The following is an 18,996-nucleotide window of genomic DNA, read 5'->3' on the forward strand; positions in this document are numbered from 1 at the left end:
ACAGGTGTGGGGCAGGTTCTGGCCATGGATTTTCTAATCTTGGACAATCCCCTTCATTTACTTTGTGATCTTGCTACAGAAGAACTGAAAACTTACTGCCAGGTGGGGGGTCCCAGTGACAGGACGAACCACGATGTGCTTATTGTCAGGGAAACTTTAGAACAAATACCTCTTATTAAAAATAGGAATATTCTTACATATTAGGAACATTCCTTACACATTAAATCCAGGTAAATACCAACAATAACATCCGATGTCGTCATGAGCATAGCCACAATCGTTCCATGATCTGTAGGGTCCTATATGTGGATTCCAGTATTCCTCACCATCTACAGTATAACTAGGGTAGGAAATATACAGTAGTGATCCTGTCAGCCTAACAGGGAGAGGGGAACAAGTCCATGGTCAGATACCGCACTTCAACGGGATCGGGCATGTTGTAATTGAACATGCTCAACTCTCTGCTTCCTTGTCATATGTAGCTGTAAGGCCCCCATACATATCAGATGATAGGCTGGTCTTGGATCAGCTGATCTACATCTTGTGTCTATGGCCAGATCTTATTTATCTATGGATGTGCTGTGTATAGGCCCTGTGTGCCCGTTGCTGGAATAAGAAAGGATATAACAACATGCGACATTTTGACCGTCTTTATAATTTAACTTTCTCAATAAACTTAAAGGTAATTTCAGAAGGGGCGGTGCAAGTGTTTGGTTTCAGTGTGGGACAGCTGAATGTGATGTATCTGATCTGGGGCAGATGTGCCACCTCGCCAGTTGCTGTGCAGTCGTTTCGTCATGCCCAGCGGAGTAACAGAGACGTACCACCTTTTCAAAGCAGCAAAATCACAAGTGACATATCCACCAGGAAAAGAAAATTAAAAAGGACCAAAAGCACTTTTTCATTCACAATAGAAGACAAGAGTAGAAGAGAACTTCATGGCAACTGTTTAGAATTAAAAATGTTAGGGCAGAGAGTCCGCCTGTCTGCTGCCAAGTCTATGAAGGAAAATATCGCAGAACGCGGCGGAACATCCCAATGTTTATCAACCTCCACTCTCCATGTGCGGGGGGCACTCATCAAACAGTCCCTTTCATGTTTGGCCCCTGTGGTCCCCGAGGGGAGGAAGGATACAGTGCAGTTTGCAGTCTCCAGCACAAGATCTTGAGAATATGGCAGGTTAAAAGACCCCTTTAGGTCGGCAGAGTTGTAAAGAATTTCCCAAACAGTTTTACTCACATCAAGGAATGTGGATGACAAGAAGAAAAAGTTCTCCAAAGCTCTGCTCCTCCTGGGCCATGTGCTCCTACATAAAATAATGCCTGAAAACCAATATACAAAATACAGCTCATTACAAGGGGAGCACAGTGCTGGCTCATTTTCTTTTTTGTTTCCACTTTTCTGTACAAAAGGATTCAAGAAATGCAAGATGAGGGGCGCTCGGGGTGGTGGGGTCCTACTCTTTCCTCCGAATGTCCTTTGCCAAATGTACAGAGAGAAGCAGAGCGGCCTGGTCTTCTCCTGGATGGAGGAGGAGCAGGCTCACACGTCTGTGGAGTAGTACAGGGTGTTCCTCTTCAGCTCAGAGAAACTGATCGGGGGATGCTGCAGGTAATAAAGGAGAACCTGGACCTGGGGACGGAAAAACAAGCAATGGAATAATCTGTGGGATCTGCTGATTATGTAGACATTGCTGAAGGTGATGTCTGTCTGATGAAATATGTCTAGAAATGGCTCAGAATGGTAATGGAAAATAATATGTACATGTGCGCACACATATGGATACAGTATCTATTTATCTATCTATCTATCTATCTATCTATCTATCTATCTATCTATCTCCTACCTATCTATTATCTATCGAGATATCAGACTGTGCTGGGAAAACATCAGAGAAGTGGCCTTATATATATAATAAAAATAAATATGTTCTCTCCTGGACAAGCCCTTTAAGTGTCTGCCATATCCACAGTGCAGTTAGAAGTCAGCAGGTAAAAGTATGACTTGGATTGTTACCTGTGCCATAACATCATGCGACCAGATATCCGATGCCAGGTTTGTGTGACCTTTACTTTCCACCTCAGAAGGCCTTAGTAATGTAGGACCAAAGACAGTGGCCAAGTTATGGAGTGACATCTTGTTGATCGGCTCTTTCTCTGCAACCCTAGGAAAAAGAAATAGAAAGAAATGTTTGTTTGATAAAAGTCAGGCTGCAAATACATGAAAACAAAACCGAATCCTTCTGGCACGTGTTCATACTGGCAGCTTCACCTAGGTATTTGGCTTTGAAGCATCTGTTTATGAGGCAGCTGGAACTCGGTTATTGTCCAGCCAGGGAGATGTTACAGGGGCTCTCTGGGGTTTTTAAATACATGACTTAAGAACAGGAATTATTAGAATTATTACAGAACTATTACACATTCTTTAAACCTCCCTCCGCTCTGGTCCCCGCTATTCCTGTAGTGATGATGTCATGTCCTCCATTCACCTGACCACTACAGCCATTCACTCACCTGTCTCGATGCCCATGTCATCACCAAGGATCACTTTCGGCTCTCATGTTAGTGACGTCTATACTGTTAGTGGTTTGCCTTTGCTTTGTATGCTCTCAGCCCGTTTTTCCTCCATTCTGGAAATACCCTGCCTGGCTCTGGCACTGTTGGTTGGGGATCTCCACTAGATCACATTGATGATCTGCTCAATTAATAAGACTCTGATAATTCTGTGAAGTTCCCCCAAACCCCTCCTTTTTAATTGTCTCCCTTTAGCTTCTCCTTGTTCTACCTGTCCCTCTCCTATTTTCTGCATTTATAAAAGGGCCACTCATTCATCGGCATAGGCTTGTGCGCAACTGTCCTGATATCATTATTGTCATGTATCTTGTTCAGCCACCACTCTGGAGCCCGCTCTCCTCACTTATCTTTTCTTAGACCACTTTGTGTTACCTTCCTGTCAGACAGGTGCCCCTAAAATATTTGACACTGATTAAAAATTGTTGACCGTATTAGCCTACATTCACATGCAGGGCAATGGCCTCAGGCAGCGCTTCATGGAATAAACTGGGGGGCGGCAATCGGGGTGGGAGGAAAAAGATGGTGTTAAACTTAATGGTGGTAGGTTGTGTTTTTTTTTTTTTTTTTTTAAAAAAGGTGTGGTCATATATTGTGTGTGGGGTATAAAAGGGGGTCATATGCCAAGTGGTGGTCCAGAAAAATGGAGTTATACTGTATAACATTTAAGGAGGAGGGGAGCAGAAAAAAGTAGGTTATATATTGTGTTGTGGGACAAAAAAAGAGAGGGTCATGTTTCATGCAATGGGCTAAAAAAGGGGCTTGCATATTATGTGGGGGCAAAAAAAAAAAGAAGTGGGATTTAGAAGGGCAAAAGAATGTGAAAATCATCCATTTTTCATAGCCATTTTGCACATGGGGATGGCTTTTTTTCCTGCATTCCCTACATTGTATCGTATGGAAAGAACTGTGAAAACAGACAACAATGGAGCATGACTTATATTTTGACAGTCTGTGACAATGGACCGTCAAAATATTGTTCAATATTGTTGAGCCCCCATGCACTGATACGGTAATACATCTGTGTGATGGCTGTATACGATGTTCAGGTGAATGTAGGCTTAGACTGTGTAGGGACCTCACGGAGAAGGGGATTAGTAACACCTACTTGTAAACTAGAATTCATTCATTTCCAGGAATAATAACAGGTCTAGGGGAAACAGGCCCCAGAATTGTTATATTATGGGGGAATTCAAGTATGTACTAAAGTAGACAAATCAGGAGAGGTGACGGACCCTCTATAAACCTGGTTATTGTACAATGTGGACAATACTGATGGTAAAATTTGCGGGGTGACGACATCTCTGTACAATGCAGTCCATATAGCTCTCTAGACAGAACTGCTGAGGGACATCACTAGTTCTGTAAACCTCTCATGTGTCTCTTGACCTGGCACCATGATACCATGTTGTGTGGAGGAAACAGTAAAGGACACTGCTTCTTTATTAATCTGTCAGATAGTTCTAGTGCGGCCTAGTTTTCTGCCAGGACACTTGCTGCAGCACATTGTACTTTCCCACCAATGTACACGCTCCCCTTTTAAGGTTCTGCCACACATAATCTGAGACGTTTCTATGAGAAAAACAGCTGCTCAGTTTCCCCTCCTGAACTGGTCGCCCTCCAAGGCAGCAGATGTGGGAGCTGGCGAGTACCCGTCTCTCAGATGGAAAACTTGACTTTCCCTCCAAACTCTTGGCCTGGTTCTCATGCAAAACTAACTTGAAAAAGATTTGTAACCAAGGAACAATTTGTGACTAACAATGTTCCATGTTCCAGTCACGATCATTACCTGGACGGAGCGTTGGCTATTTCACTATAAAGTCAGCCTGACATAGGCAGATGGGATTGTGGAGATTAAGTGCTGTGAAGTGTAAGCAATCCGGCCAATAGTAATATCAATCATACACAACACTGTGATAGAAAGTAAGAAAAATGTTCCAGAAATACAACTGCACACCATCCACCTGTGTATACAGACTGACGGAAAGCAGCAAGTGCCAAAACGTAGACTACTTTAAAGGCTACGGACATCTATCATATGTTTTGTGGAAATGCTTTTTACATATATTTGTGTTTAACTCAAGTTAAAAGCACTTAAAGGGGGTCCCCAGAACCCAGCCACTCACACAGATTGTTTGGTTCAGGTGGCCCTAACCTGTGTTTTCCCCTTGTATATCTATTGCAGAGATATCACTATTTTATATCAACGTGCAAATGAACTATTTGGAGCAACAGGGACATCATAATTACTTCATAGAGGCAAGTGGTAACACCCCTGTTGCTCCAAAGAGCACATTTGCATGTTGACAAAAACCAGCAATCTCTTGACAACAGGGGCACCGGTTCACAAAGGGTAACCGCATTTTAATTCAGGTGACCCTAACCTATCTATCTGCTGGTTCTGGTGATAGACTCCCTTTAAGTTTCTGGCTACCTTCATAAATATTCTGGCATACATTGAATCACAGACATGTGTGATTTTGTCCCCTGGCTCCTGTAGAGTCAGCTGGTTCTCTCTTCATACTTTTAATACAGAGCCCCCCTATTTATACTCTAATACAGTTCAGCCTATGTGCTCTGTAATCTCTGAAAACTTGGAAGATTCCCATTTTACACATGCTGATTTTTTTTCTGCCTACAATTTCATCCCCTTCCCCACTGCTGTTTCTCAGAAGCAGCAGCAGAGCCTGCTATGTACAGGTGTTAAACAGGTTCTACATCAGCAAAAAAGAAGGAAGACAACTACTTAACACATTGCTTAATTTTGCATTTAGGAAGCAAATAAACAATAAAATATGTCAGTGCAAAGGTGTCCAGAGGCTTTAGAAGAATCTGAGGTCACGATGACCACTCTGATGACCTAAAGTAATTTATTATATCATCTGTTTTTAGGGACTCAGTTCTTTATCTAGTTACCTTTTCAAGTGCTGAAGCAAGAATAGGAAGGTCATAAGATTAGGCTCAGGCAGGGACCGCAGAAGGTGCATCATGCAGTTTTCCTTGGCAGCTGGATCAGACAGAGCTGTAACCATGGAAACACAAGAGGATTAGAATAGAAATCACAAGCGGTGCACAATTAAACAGAGGATAAATCCAACAATGCAGCTTTGTAAACAGCTGCCCCAAAACCCATCAAGACGCATTCATGTCTAGGTCCAGGCCTACAAATGGCTTATCTTTGAGGCATGTACATATGCAGACATACACTGTCTAAATACGTCAAGTTTACCATATTGAAGATATTAACAAGCATTAAATGGAATAAACAAATACTGATCTGTCACTTTTTTCTGTAAATAGCTTTCCCATTGTCCACTATAGTGTAGAAAAGCTAACACTATCACTTTATATAGGAAGATGATGCCATTGGGGAGTGCTACACGGTGGAAGGGGTCATTCCTTTACACATAAATCCAAGTTCACAAAATATACTATGTAGGCATTTCCACATCATGAAATCAGACTGATTTCAGATCAGATCACCCAAACTAATATCATCATATATAATGCTAGTTATGGTGATCAGACCCGGGATCGGCACAGGATTTGTGGTCGAGATACACCCACATTAGGTTTGTGTGCATCTTGCCTTAGACTCTGTTCACACAACCATGTTTGGAACGAGAAACAGTCTGTTTATCGCTGCATTTTCTGGAACAACTGTAGCTAAGGATAAGATGAAGACTCCATTATAAGGCTCAGTCACAAAATATGTTAAAGATTGCAGATAAAGGACTTTAAATCTTGCCGAAATGACGGATGTCAGAGCGGAAGTCCAATAGACCTCATTGTAAACACCGGGATCTTTTGGGCTCTGTCATTTTAAAGTTCTGGTGCTTTTGTTGTTCACCTCCTGTGTCGGATCAGAACAAATAAAGGCAGCCCAGATCTGAATAGAGCCCAAGGTGAACTGAACTATCACAGATCTACAGTAGGTTTTATAGGACATTCGTCCATCAGGCTCAGATGAACTGCTGAGTGACTTATACAGATCTTGAGTATATCGGAAGAATATAGAAGTAGAATGATGGCGTAACGTACCAATCCCTTCCATAAATGCCAGATAGAGCTTGTCTGTAAGGAGAGGTTCTGGGAGCTCCCGGAAATAAAGTTTTAATGTTCCGGCGATGGCATTGATGTCCATATCACTAAGCATCATCAGAATGTCCTTATTATCTAAGAAAGAAAGAAGAGAAACCTCAGGAGAGAAGATCCTAGCAGGAAACTTTATTATATGTTATATTGTATATGCATTCAACTTACTGGCATCAAATGCAGCTTTCAAGGCCTGGATATCAGTGGCCACTCCAGATATTCTGTAAATCCCAACCTCCTCAATGCCCCGTTTCTCCACCTCCTCTATACATTGACGGACTATATATGGCACCTTGGATCTTTCCCGCCTGGCAGAGGAGACAGAAGCGTGCTCATTAGAGGAGCGGTAATAAGCTTGGCACACTTGGCTTTAATGAACGCTCTGTAAATCTAAGAGGTAAGGATGATATTGGGGTCTACTTACTTTGTTACCACACTGATTTTAACTCCAAAAACACCAGTCTGCTTTTTAGAGGGCGTCCTTTTCAAGCTCATGTCCCGGCTGCTAAACTTCATGGAAAACTCCACTTTAATCTGGTCATTAAAAAAAATAAAAATAAATATATATATATTATATAACGTATAAACCAATGAACGTGATGATTCTTAGGACAAGTTTTGTAACGGCTATGGATCAGTGTTTACAGTATACGTAGAGATGGCGTGTTAAGGCTCTGTTCACACTAGGGTGGAATCCATGACGCTGTGATGTATTTGGATCTCTCTGTAAGTAAAGCTTTTCTCACCAGTAGAAGTGACTGAGCTTAACCATTCTCCAGTTTTTTTTGTTTTTTTGCTAATGATCAATGCTTAAGGTAAGATCAATAAAAAAATGAGTGGGGGTCCAACACCCAGGACCCTTGCTGATCAGCTGTTTGACTTTAGCGAGTGCTATGACCCCTTCACTGTTTTCATCGCACACTGCCTGATTTATAGTGACTGTGTGATATAATTACAGCTCCATCCCATAGAAGTGAATGTAATGAGGCTGTAATTACATCAAACAGCCTCTAGGAAAAATCACAGCATGCTATATACACAGGGGAGGGGTCACAGCAGTAACAAAAGGTCACGGTACTCACGCCTCGATCAGATGATCTGTGGGGGTCAGACCACAATTACCTATCCTCAGAAAGCACCGGACCATCCCTTTAATGGGGTATGTGGACTGGTTTAGTTAACATTTACACCAATTGACAGAGATTGGACTGATGGCAGCCAAAGAAAATTCTCTGACATATTTCCAAATCAAATATAACTCAAGTCTGGGGAATTTTTCTAACAAATATTTGATAGCATTATGATTCAGTAAATTATTAACCACAGGGTGACAAGTACTTTAATATGGTTTGCAAAATGAAAAAATAAAAGTGTGTGCAGGTGTCAGCAATGTCTATGTAGGAGAGACGACAATGGCTATTACTGGAAACCGGAGCACCTGCACAAACGCCCAACACACTGTGCTAACCACTGAGCCTCCATGCTTCACACATGACAGGTAATACAGCTGTACAAGTCCAGCTGGTTGTCCAGTCTTTTATTAAAAACTGCTTAGAATAGGAAAAAAAATAATAACATGTAGTATTCTCTGTACCAATGCCCTGTCCCTCCTGTTCTGAAGATTCCCGCTGCCCTGCTAGTCTCTATGTTGCCAGTGATTGCCGCCATGTTAGGACGTCATCACTGAAGGCAAAAAATAGAGGCACTGCCAGGGACAGGGAAGTGTCAGATGGAGGGGCAGGCGATCGGTAAGAGGAGTATTGCTCTATTCCTTTATTTACATGTCTGGACTACCTCTTTGATGGGTCAACCAATATAATGCATTGTATATATGCCTTACCCCATTCATCTCGATCACATCCACATGCCAGTTCTTGCTTTGCACAGCTTGAGGATCCAGCTATTAAAAAGAAAAAAAAACAAACAAATAAGCCTTGTGCCCCAAAATATGTTCCTATTATATAACACAGATATACACCATCACTTCAGAAGAAGACAAACTCTTAGCAAATAGCCACACCTTAAAGTCTTATTACTTATATAGTGCCAACATATACCACAACAACCACAATCATTGTACCCACTGAGAACCCGTGAATGTGACTATCAGAGTATAAGGCACAACGGTTGTTATATGGCTCAGCACCTAAGGGTGCCCATCTCTACCCCAAGTGGTGGTGAGGGTACAGAGGCGAATAATGGAAGTAAACAGGGTAGGGAACAGAATACACCTGGGAGGTAGATTTAGGGGGCTTCCGGAGACGGAGAATAAGACATAGGCAGTGGAGTAACATGAAGCTCCTGGGCTCCACTGCAAAATTTGTAATGGGCTAACACATACCATGTGCTATCTATGACACTGGTATCATTTTATATTGTAAAGAGTACTTAGGCCCCCTCAGGCTCAAGGGCCCAATAGCAATTTCTACCCCTAGAATTCCTATAGCTACAACCCTGCTAGGGGCACAGTAAAGACTAAACTCCATACATATACGGACCCTAGTCAGACAATCTCAGGAACCCAGAGCTGCAAGGTAAAGCAGTCAAATGCTGGAATATGGAAGAAAAGCAGAATCCAGTAACACAACAGATTCCTGGCTTGTTTAGCATTGACAATACTTTGACATTTTTCGACTATACAATGACATTAAGGCCAACAATACAATGGTAGAAGCCACAAACCTTTACTAAAGGTAGAACAAAGCACCTGGCGCTGCCCTCAGATCTATTTTTACACCTGTCAGAAAACTGCAAGTGTTTCCGTCGGCCTCAAGAGGAAATCCATTCTATCCAATTAGCCATGGGATAAACAGGCGAGAAGCTGAAAGTTCACGTTTCTATCTCAATAGGGTCTACCAAACATTTTCTCATCTATTTATAATCCCTGGGAAACGCAGACAGCCATTTCCTGCTTGACTTTATTTTGCCCAAGGTTACAAAAAAAAAATATCCCTCCATGGACACAGAATACATTTCACTATCTGGTTATATACTCTGCGGTACAGACAACTGTCCAGAGCGGAGTATAGGGAAGATCTCTTTAGATATATATATATATATATAGATATAAGCATAGTGGGAGGTCCCGTGTAAGGACCACACACAGACGCTGATGCAGATGTCTATACCCACTGTAACACAAGGAGGAGGATGAGGACGTATCACTAAATCCTACACCACGGTCACCTCCAGCCTTACATATAAGACTGTCTGGACCACCAGCGATCTATAGCGTATTGGGGCCTTCTAGTTCTCCTCCACAGCAGATATTTCAGAGAAAAGGATCAGAATGTGGATATTTAACATGTCCATCCTTTTATTTTCTGGGGGAGATAAGCCACTGCCTGAGGCTTATGCTCCCCCCATAGAAAACGCATGCATACTAGGCCAATTTCTCAAATCTTTGGAGTATGCCCATCCTTATTTTAGTATTTTACTGGGCGACACGTCAAGACGTTCCTACTTTGATCAAATACAGAATTAAAATGGAAGATTATTATTATTTATTTTTTTAAATGGCAATGAGAACATTGTATTTTCAGGAATATATATTATTGGATTATCCTTGCCCAGGCATCAGTTCCGGAGGATTGGTGCAGGTTCTGTGACCTGTGTTCAGCAAGATGAAGGGGCGACGATCACCCAGCGAGTAACATGGTCCAATTATTGTCCCAGTACAGTTACAGATGTAGCATTGGTCATACACCTACACCCCCCACTCCCTGATTCCTAAATTTATATAACTACTATACCTGCTACAGGGTCTACTGCTGTGTATACTGGCCATAGATGACAATATACATTGGTCATGGCAATCATGTTTAGAATACATTGCCCTATATTTTGAGCAAAATTCATTAATGACGAAGCTTTACAACTTATGGAAAAATATCCAATGATAATGTGATAATAGACAGGTCAGACCACCCATGTTATCCAGGAAATGTTGGATTCATGTAGGAAATGTGTAAGACTGTGTTCACTTCTGCACTCTAAATTCCAGGATTCAAGCTGTGATGAACCTACACATGACAGACAGCAATGAGCCTGAAGGACCACACTTATAATATACGTATACACTATATAATATATACTGTACTTATAATGGGATCCACAAGGTTACAAAAAAAAAAAAAAAAGATGGAGGGCGAGCTGTGGATTTATGTAGAATCTGCAAATTAGAAGGATGGTGCGCCCAGCATACTACTGTACTCGGATTCTGGTGCTTCTTTGGGCACTCTCTGGTGCAGTTTTCTATCATATGCCATTGCCCTGTGTAAACCCAGGCTTACTGCAGCACATATGCAAGACTTTTTGATGTAAAATTACCAAATGGTTTCCTCTGCTACCAAACAAATCCGAGAGATGCCATCCTAGTGATGTACTTACAAGGAGTAACAGAGCGGAATAAAATTATCTTCTCACGTTTCATCTGTACTCTCCAGGGCCCGTCCAGTAAAAGCAAATAGCCAAGAGTCCCCCATCTGGAGCAACTTCAAAGGCATGCTTGCAAGATACTGGATGGAGAATATTATGCATGCACCACTAACAAGCTTGAGTAAGTGCAATTCAGCTGAACGGCGCTCATGAGTCAGCAGGTAGTGATCCTTAATGCACCGCAAGCAGCCCCTCCATCACCTCGCTCCTAGACCAGGCAGCACAATGGGGAGATTCACACTACGGAGACTGTAGGGAAAGATTACTTTGACGTAAATCACCGGCTGATGACATCCATTTATTTATCAAATAGCCAGCTGGCAGCTGTAGTAGTGCCCGCGGCATCCTGGATTCATGGTGCCCTACACCTGGGGAACACAGTCTGTATTGTGCTATGCTACAGGCGATACTACTGGAGGTCGGAGCTTTAATGCTTGTCATCTGGTACCAGTATGGTGCTGAATGGTCATGTTCACATTGAGGAGCATTTCCCACCCAGGGACAAATGTGATGGATTCTAAGAATTCACAAAAAATGCTGAGCAGTAGTCCATCATACTATACAGAAGTCTTCTGGGGGGGGGGGGGGGTTGGGGGCACGAATACTAGACCTGGTAAGACCCTTCTGACACCAGAAGGTCATATAACGGGACGTCCTCTCTGCCCACATCATATCAGATGATTTAGAGATGGAGACTTTTTTTTCCCAGGCTTTAGAACCAAATTTTAAAACATTTTAAGGTTTTCTAAAAAAAAGTTTTTTGGGAGTTTTTTGTTTTTTTTAAAATCCTTGCATAGAGGCCTCTAGTTTTTTAAGCTTTAAAAATAAAACACACTTCAAACCCTGTCTCCCATTTATTTTAATAGGATTTAAGCCAGAATCCATCTGCAGATAGGGCAGGAGGCTTCTCTATTCTGCTAGCTGAAAAAAATCTGCCACTGCCTCTAACCGAAATGAATGAGAAGCAGATTTCAGGCACATTTTGAGGCAAAAATCTTCTCTCGTCTTAAAATCATTTCCAAAAAATTCAGTGCGAACATACCCTTACATTTAGGAGGCACATACCGGGATTACTGTGACTTGGACCACGATACCAGACGAGTTGCCAAGGTGAAAGGTATGTTAGCTAACATGGCCTAAACTGAGGTAGTGCCACCTACTGGATCCATGTCAAGTGGAGAGGTCCTTATGGAGAAGGTCATTTAGTCCCAACCCTTCCAGAAGATTTGAGTAGCGATCGATCTACCCCATATACATAAGCCTGTGTAGGCCGATGCAGACGAGCACCTATTCATCACGTATATGGTTGATCAGTGCTCTTCAGTCTGACACTCCAGCAGTCACTTGTAAGCCCTGTCCAAGATCATAACTAAGTAGTTATGTCATATCGAAGGGTGCAAAACACCAAAAAATAATAAACCTGCACATAGTCTAACGCTCTGATCACTCCAATTACACTCAATGGTGTGCGACGGCCCGGCTGGTGCCCCTTATGTGATGGATCTGGAACTCCCACTATTTTCATTGCCCTGTTTCTATGATGGAGCAAAATAACAGAAATGATTAGTGCAGATGTGAACAGAGCCTGATGTGGAAGAGAGAACCTGCTGAATGCGGGTATGGAAATGGTGACGTATGACAGGATGGTGAAGCCGCACATTCTGCTTCTTACAATCTCCATTGACCTTGTTATTCAATCTGACATGTTATGATAGTCATAAGGAGCCATCCATGGAAACTGTGACACCCAGCAACCTGAGCAGGAAGCCGGTGCCCGCTGCATGTTTCCAATTATCCTGCCAGTTGTAAGCAGAATAAAGGAAATATGGGGAAATGAGCCGGCACTGGGTATTGATGTAATTGTGAAGGCACACACATCTCCTATTAGCAGCTCCACCAGGCCGAGGAGGAGGCCATTCCTAGGGATAAACTGAAGACGTTCACTGTAACCACATCTATATGTGGAGGAAATACCAACGTTACATAACGGACTGGCGGCCATTTATCTGCACTGCTCTGTTACACATGGCTGGAACCTAGTCCTGGCAAGAACAAAAAGTACAAATGCACCTTTGTGGTCGGATTTATGCCCCACGGGCGGATGATGAAACTTATGGGAAGGATTGCTTTAGGATTTTTATAGGAATGCAGCTTAACCAAAGGCATCTATAATACAGTATGCTTCAGCGGCTATCCTCTATGTACCTCCTCAATGGAGATGGCACAATATCGCTTTATATAAGAGGGAGGGCTGCTCCAGGGGCAAAATCATACAAACCTAGAACGGGATGTTCTTTTACTACAACCAAGGATAAATGACGTCAACCTGACCATAACAGTATAGTAACAAAGCCTAACATAAAAAGGAGACAGCTCACAGGCAAGCATATTGTATACAGAGACCAGGGCCATTATTAGCGTGCAGGTATATGGAAGAATTGTGCGGGGTCTACCCTGAGAGTCCTGTCCCGATTAACTCCATATCATATAAATCTATCACACAGCTCAGCTTCTCTCCCTCTATCATATAACCCTATATATCACACAGCTCAGCTTCTCTCCCTCTATCATATAACCCTATATATCACAGAGCTCAGCTTCTCTCCTCTATCATATAAACTAATATATATCACAGAGCTCAGCTTCTCTCCCTGTATCATATAATCCTATATATCACACAGCTCAGCTTCTCTCCTCTATCATATAATCCTATATATCACAGAGCTCAGCTTCTCTCCTCTATCCTATAACCCTATATATTACAGAGCTCATCTTCTCTCGTCTATCATATAACACTGCATATCACAGAGCTCAGCTTCTCTCCCTCTATCATATAACCCTATATATCAGAGCTCAGCTTCTCTCCTCTATCATATAATCCTATATATCACAGAGCTCAGCTTCTCTCCTCTATCATATAACCCTATATATCACAGAGCTCAGCTTCTCTCCCTGTATCATATAATCCTATATATCACAGAGCTCAGCTTCTCTCCTCTATCCTATAACCCTATATATCACAGAGCTCAGCTTCTCTCCTCTATCATATAACCCTATATATCACAGAGCTCAGCTTCTCTCCTCTATCATATAATCCTATATATCACAGAGCTCAGCTTCTCTCCTCTATCATATAACCCTATATATCACAGAGCTCAGCTTCTCTCCTCTATCATATAACCCTATATATCAGAGCTCAGCTTCTCTCCTCTATCATATAATCCTATATATCACAGAGCTCAGCTTCTCTCCTCTATCATATAACCCTATATATCACAGAGCTCAGCTTCTCTCCCTGTATCATATAATCCTATATATCACAGAGCTCAGCTTCTCTCCCTCTATCATATAACCCTATATATCACAGAGCTCAGCTTCTCTCCTCTATCCTATAACCCTATATATCACAGAGCTCAGCTTCTCTCCTCTATCCTATAACCCTATATATCACAGAGCTCAGCTTCTCTCCTCTATCTTATAACCCTATATATCACAGAGCTCAGCTTCTCTCCTCTATCCTATAACCCTATATATCACAGAGCTCAGCTTCTCTCCTCTATCCTATAACCCTATATATCACAGAGCTCAGCTTCTCTCCTCTATCATATAACTCTATATATCACAGAGCTCAGCTTCTCTCCCTGTATCATATAATCCTATATATCACAGTGCTCAGCTTCTCTCCATCATATAACCTTGTATATCACCGAGCTCAGCTTCTCTCCCTCTATCATATAACCTTATATATCACAGCACTCAGCTTCTCTCCTCTATCATATAACACTATATATCACAGAGCTCAGCTTCTCTCCCTGTATCATATAACCCTATATATCACACAACTCAGCTTCTCTCCCTCTATGGTATAACGCTCTATATCACAGAGCGAAATTCTTCCATGTGAACATACTTTTATATCCAGTTGCAGTTACTAACAGAACTTTAGGGGTTCTGATCATCTAAACCTGTGGGCACACCAACCTTTTGTACCATGTTTGCACTTTGGTGATTGAGATCCAAATAAAAAAAGAAAATGGATAGAGACATGTGAAAGAAAAGAAATCACTAAATTGTAAAATGGTTTAGTGTTAACTTATACATGTGGGCATTTTACTATGCCTATTGGCACTATGCAGTGCTTACGTCTGCAATATTGTTGGTATGGATTTGACTATCATCATCCACAAGGGTTGTACTGTCCCTCTGCTATTCCTCCTAGAAATGTACAAATAAATTGACAGCTGGGTGTTACCAATTGGGAGTGTGGCCCTACAGTGATGCTGACCGATAAGTGGTGACTGAATCCGTCTGTGTAAGACTGCACATCTATGATGAGAACGGTAACCGCCAGGTTTTAATTTATTTTGAAGTATTCAAGAAGAATAACAGAGGAACCACATATAGCAGTTATAAGGAAGACGTTGCAGAACTGTTATATCATGGGGAATACAAGTATTTACTAAACCAGACATGTCTGGAGAGGTGACAGCACCGCTGGCTGAATACATCTATCCTACCATCTGCTAGGCTAGCAATTACTATACTGAAGAATTTCTGCTGTAAGAGGTCCATGATGGATACAGATCTGCTATACAAGAGTAATAGGCAATTGACACCATAATGTGTGAAAACACATTACCTCCCGATAAAGGGTTAAGAAATATTCAGGAGTTCAGGATGTCAGCTGGAAATACTATGCATGTTACACCAATTAAAGGAGGCAAACACCCCAGGCGATTGTGACAAGTCTCCTGACAGCTCCCCCAGGTCATCCCACTTCTCAAATATCCAGCAGATGGTTGAAGACCAGCCATAGAGACACAGAGGAGAACACACGCACTGCCCCTGTCTGTTGTGTGACTATTAGTCGCCTTTTAGACAGGTGTTAATGGAGTGCAATGATTCACCCCGGCCTGGCCAGTCCTTGACCGTCTCCCATACTGTGACGTCACTACTAGCATCACTTTCCCTGTTTGTACACCGACTCACCCCTGACTCATTAATGCGGAGACTTTCTCAGACCTTCCTTATTATGTTACAGGTTATTTTGTGAACAAGCCATAAATGTACGGCCTTCAGTGCAGAATGACAATGACATTTACAGGCACTATAGAAAATAGACTTAATGGGGGGGGGGAGAATTTATTATACCTTGTTTTTTTGGCGTATAAGGCATAAAAAACTCACAATGGTTCTATCCTTTGAAGAAGATAAGATTGTTTGCAACTTTTTTTCCCTTCTGCGGTGTCCTTGTCACTATCCTGGAAGCAGGGCCGGCTCCAGGTTTTTATGGGCCCTTGGGCGACAGAGCCTCAGTGGGCCCCCTTGTAAAGGAGGCGGGGGGGGAGTTGAGACACTGTGCGTTGCAGATGAAGCGAGTGACGTCACTCAGGAGTGCGGCGTCACCAGCGCCAAACCTCCCAATTTTTAAAGAATAGAAAGAAAATTTGGCTCCACCCACTTTTATGTTGACTCCGCCCATTCTTATTCATTTATCATGTGCTCCCACACAGTATAATCCTCCTACAGTCACCCGTAAATTATATGCCCCCCCTCCATCTCTCCCCCAGTTTCATATACACCCTTCCTCTGCCCCCAGTTTCACGTCCCCCCCTCCATCACGTTCTCCCCCTTCATCTGCCCACAGTTTCAAGTCCCCCGTCTCTGCACCAGTGTCATGCTGTTCCACCCCCCCATCTGCCCCAGTGTCATGCCGTTCCCCCCCTCCCCTTCAATTGCCCCCACCAGTTTCATTGGGCCCCCTCCAGCTCTGTCCCCAGTTTCATGCCGTTCTCTCCCCAGCCCCTTCATCTGCCCCGATGTCATGCTGTTCCCCCCCCCTCCCCTTCATTTGCCCCCCCAGTTTCATTGGGCCCCCTCCATCTCTGTCCCCAGTTTCATGACGTTCTCTCCCCACCCCCTTCATCTTCCCCAGTGTCATGCCGTTCCCCCCCTCCCCTTCATTTGCCCCCCCAGTTTCATGGGCCCCCTTCATTATGTTCCACCTTAATATTTAATACAAAACAAACACTTACACTCACCTTCCATCGCTCCCCCGACGCTCCTCTCTCCACTCTCTCATCCATTCACATAGGTGATTAAAGCAGGAGCTGTGAGATCAGCTCGTGCTTTAAAGCTGTGGTCCGGCTTGCGTGTGTAGGCGCGATGTGATGACGTCATCGCGCCTACACACGCGAGCCGGCCGCAGCTTTAAAGCAGGAACTGATCTCACAGCTCCTGCTTTAATCGCCTATGTATTCAGCTCATCGGCGTCCGTCGGAAATCGGGACAGGCAAGTGCTGGGGCGGGCAAGTGCCGGGGGGGGGGGGGGGGGGGGCCAGAGGCTCTGTGGGCCCCGGCACTTGCCCGACTATGCCGTGCGCTGACGCCGGCCCTGCCTGGAAGGCTGTGTGGGGTAAATGATCCCTAGAGTTCTTTGTGCAGCTCCATGAACCAGCAGAGGACGCACCTTAGTAGGAAATGTTGCAAATTTTGGCACAAAAATCAATTGATGAAAAAAATTGCGACTTTTCATGTGTTGAAGGGCAGAAAACTGGCGTACAAGTCATAATAAAGTCCCTAGGTCCACTACAATATGGGATTGGATACTGGTGAATAACCGGTTTCCACACCTGACATCATAAGTGATATATCAGGTCAGTTTCTTGGTGACCAATCTTCTATCATCTTCCATTTGTGTAAAACACAGATTTTCCCCATACTGCCAAATAGTTTGAACCCGGTAAATTCATGGTCATCATATACAGAGGGAACTCCATATAATCAGGTGGGTTTTCCCAAATGTGGCTCCAGCTCGTATCTTTGGCCAACGTCAGAGGGGCTCTTGGGTTCAGATGTCTGGACCTTTGCTTATGATATTTACTATCAGTGTATGGTTAAAAGGCCTGAACTTTCCAAGAAATAGGTCATTGATGTGAAGAATCCCATACACTTCAGACAGATGTTGGTTGAGTGTTCCTTCAGCTGACGGCTATCCCTTCTGACTGCCATACACATGCTTGACTTGGTACTCAAGACGAAGAGAAGACCAAGTCTCTGCACTGATACAGCTCATCTCCTTTGGATCAAGAGGATCGGACATATTGAAATCTTATAACCCAATCTTTATCTCCCATGACGCCTCCATACACAATAGATGGTTGGCCAGATTTAGAAGACATTGCTTTTACGTGTATGGCCAGCTTTAGGCCACTCTTTGGCATCTTTATCTCCCAGGTTCTGTTGAGGTTGTATTGAATTGCTGACCTAGAACTGCAGGAGGTCTGTGTACTGCAGTACAAATAGGATGCTACAATGTGGCGGCATTACAGTGGTCTAAACAGGGTAAAAAGGAGGATGCAAAAATGACCTCTTCTTATAGCTAAACCCGGACTGGACCTAATGAATATCTTACACCCCTCTTTTTTATCCTCTCCTGTGTTTGGCTCAAAATATGGCCTAAACATTGCATGTGTGAACCCAGCCTTAAAGTTATCCTCGTCAAGTTATATCCACTGCTGTATTTTAGAGCCAGATAGGATACAGAAAGAGAGAGAATTTGTGATATATAGGGTTATGGAGAATATCTTCATATAAAGCAGAGCCCACATAGCTCTCCCTTTATCAGTGTGTACACAGGAGTCTGTCAATCATCCTGGGTTTGGCAGGACAGTCTGGACTCTTAGTCTTTTGTAGGAGTCCTGTTAGGATTTTCCCTGACGGATTTGGCTTCGTATACAATATGGGGACAGATCCACTGAACTCTGACATTACCTGCAGTGAGATCAGAAGCTCCCATTGTAATAGAGACATTTACATGTTAATAGAATAGTTATAGTACACTGCAGGAAATCCTCTGGAAACCGTAGAAGAACTCCTGTAAGTCTAAGCCAGA

General features: G+C 43.0%; 1 protein-coding gene across 8 annotated transcripts in view; it reads right to left on the reverse strand.

Moving 5' to 3' along the window:
• Positions 1-636: 636 nt before the first annotated feature.
• The window catches only part of ABR (ABR activator of RhoGEF and GTPase), a 265,327-nt gene continuing 246,967 nt past the window's right edge, over positions 637-18,996 (reverse strand). For all 8 annotated transcript variants that reach the window (XM_075263741.1, XM_075263746.1, XM_075263742.1 and 5 more), the window contains 7 exons: positions 8,506-8,565; positions 7,090-7,199; positions 6,834-6,973; positions 6,612-6,746; positions 5,487-5,592; positions 2,017-2,164; positions 637-1,632 (listed from right to left, as the gene is read on the reverse strand). In XM_075263741.1, coding sequence (XP_075119842.1) covers positions 1,543-1,632; positions 2,017-2,164; positions 5,487-5,592; positions 6,612-6,746; positions 6,834-6,973; positions 7,090-7,199; positions 8,506-8,565 — 789 coding nt within the window. In that variant the 3' untranslated portion in view covers positions 637-1,542. The remainder of the gene's footprint in view (positions 1,633-2,016; positions 2,165-5,486; positions 5,593-6,611; positions 6,747-6,833; positions 6,974-7,089; positions 7,200-8,505; positions 8,566-18,996) is intronic.

Source organism: Leptodactylus fuscus, chromosome 2 (assembly GCF_031893055.1).
Source record: "Leptodactylus fuscus isolate aLepFus1 chromosome 2, aLepFus1.hap2, whole genome shotgun sequence".
In the NCBI taxonomy this organism is placed as follows: Eukaryota; Metazoa; Chordata; class Amphibia; order Anura; family Leptodactylidae; genus Leptodactylus; species Leptodactylus fuscus.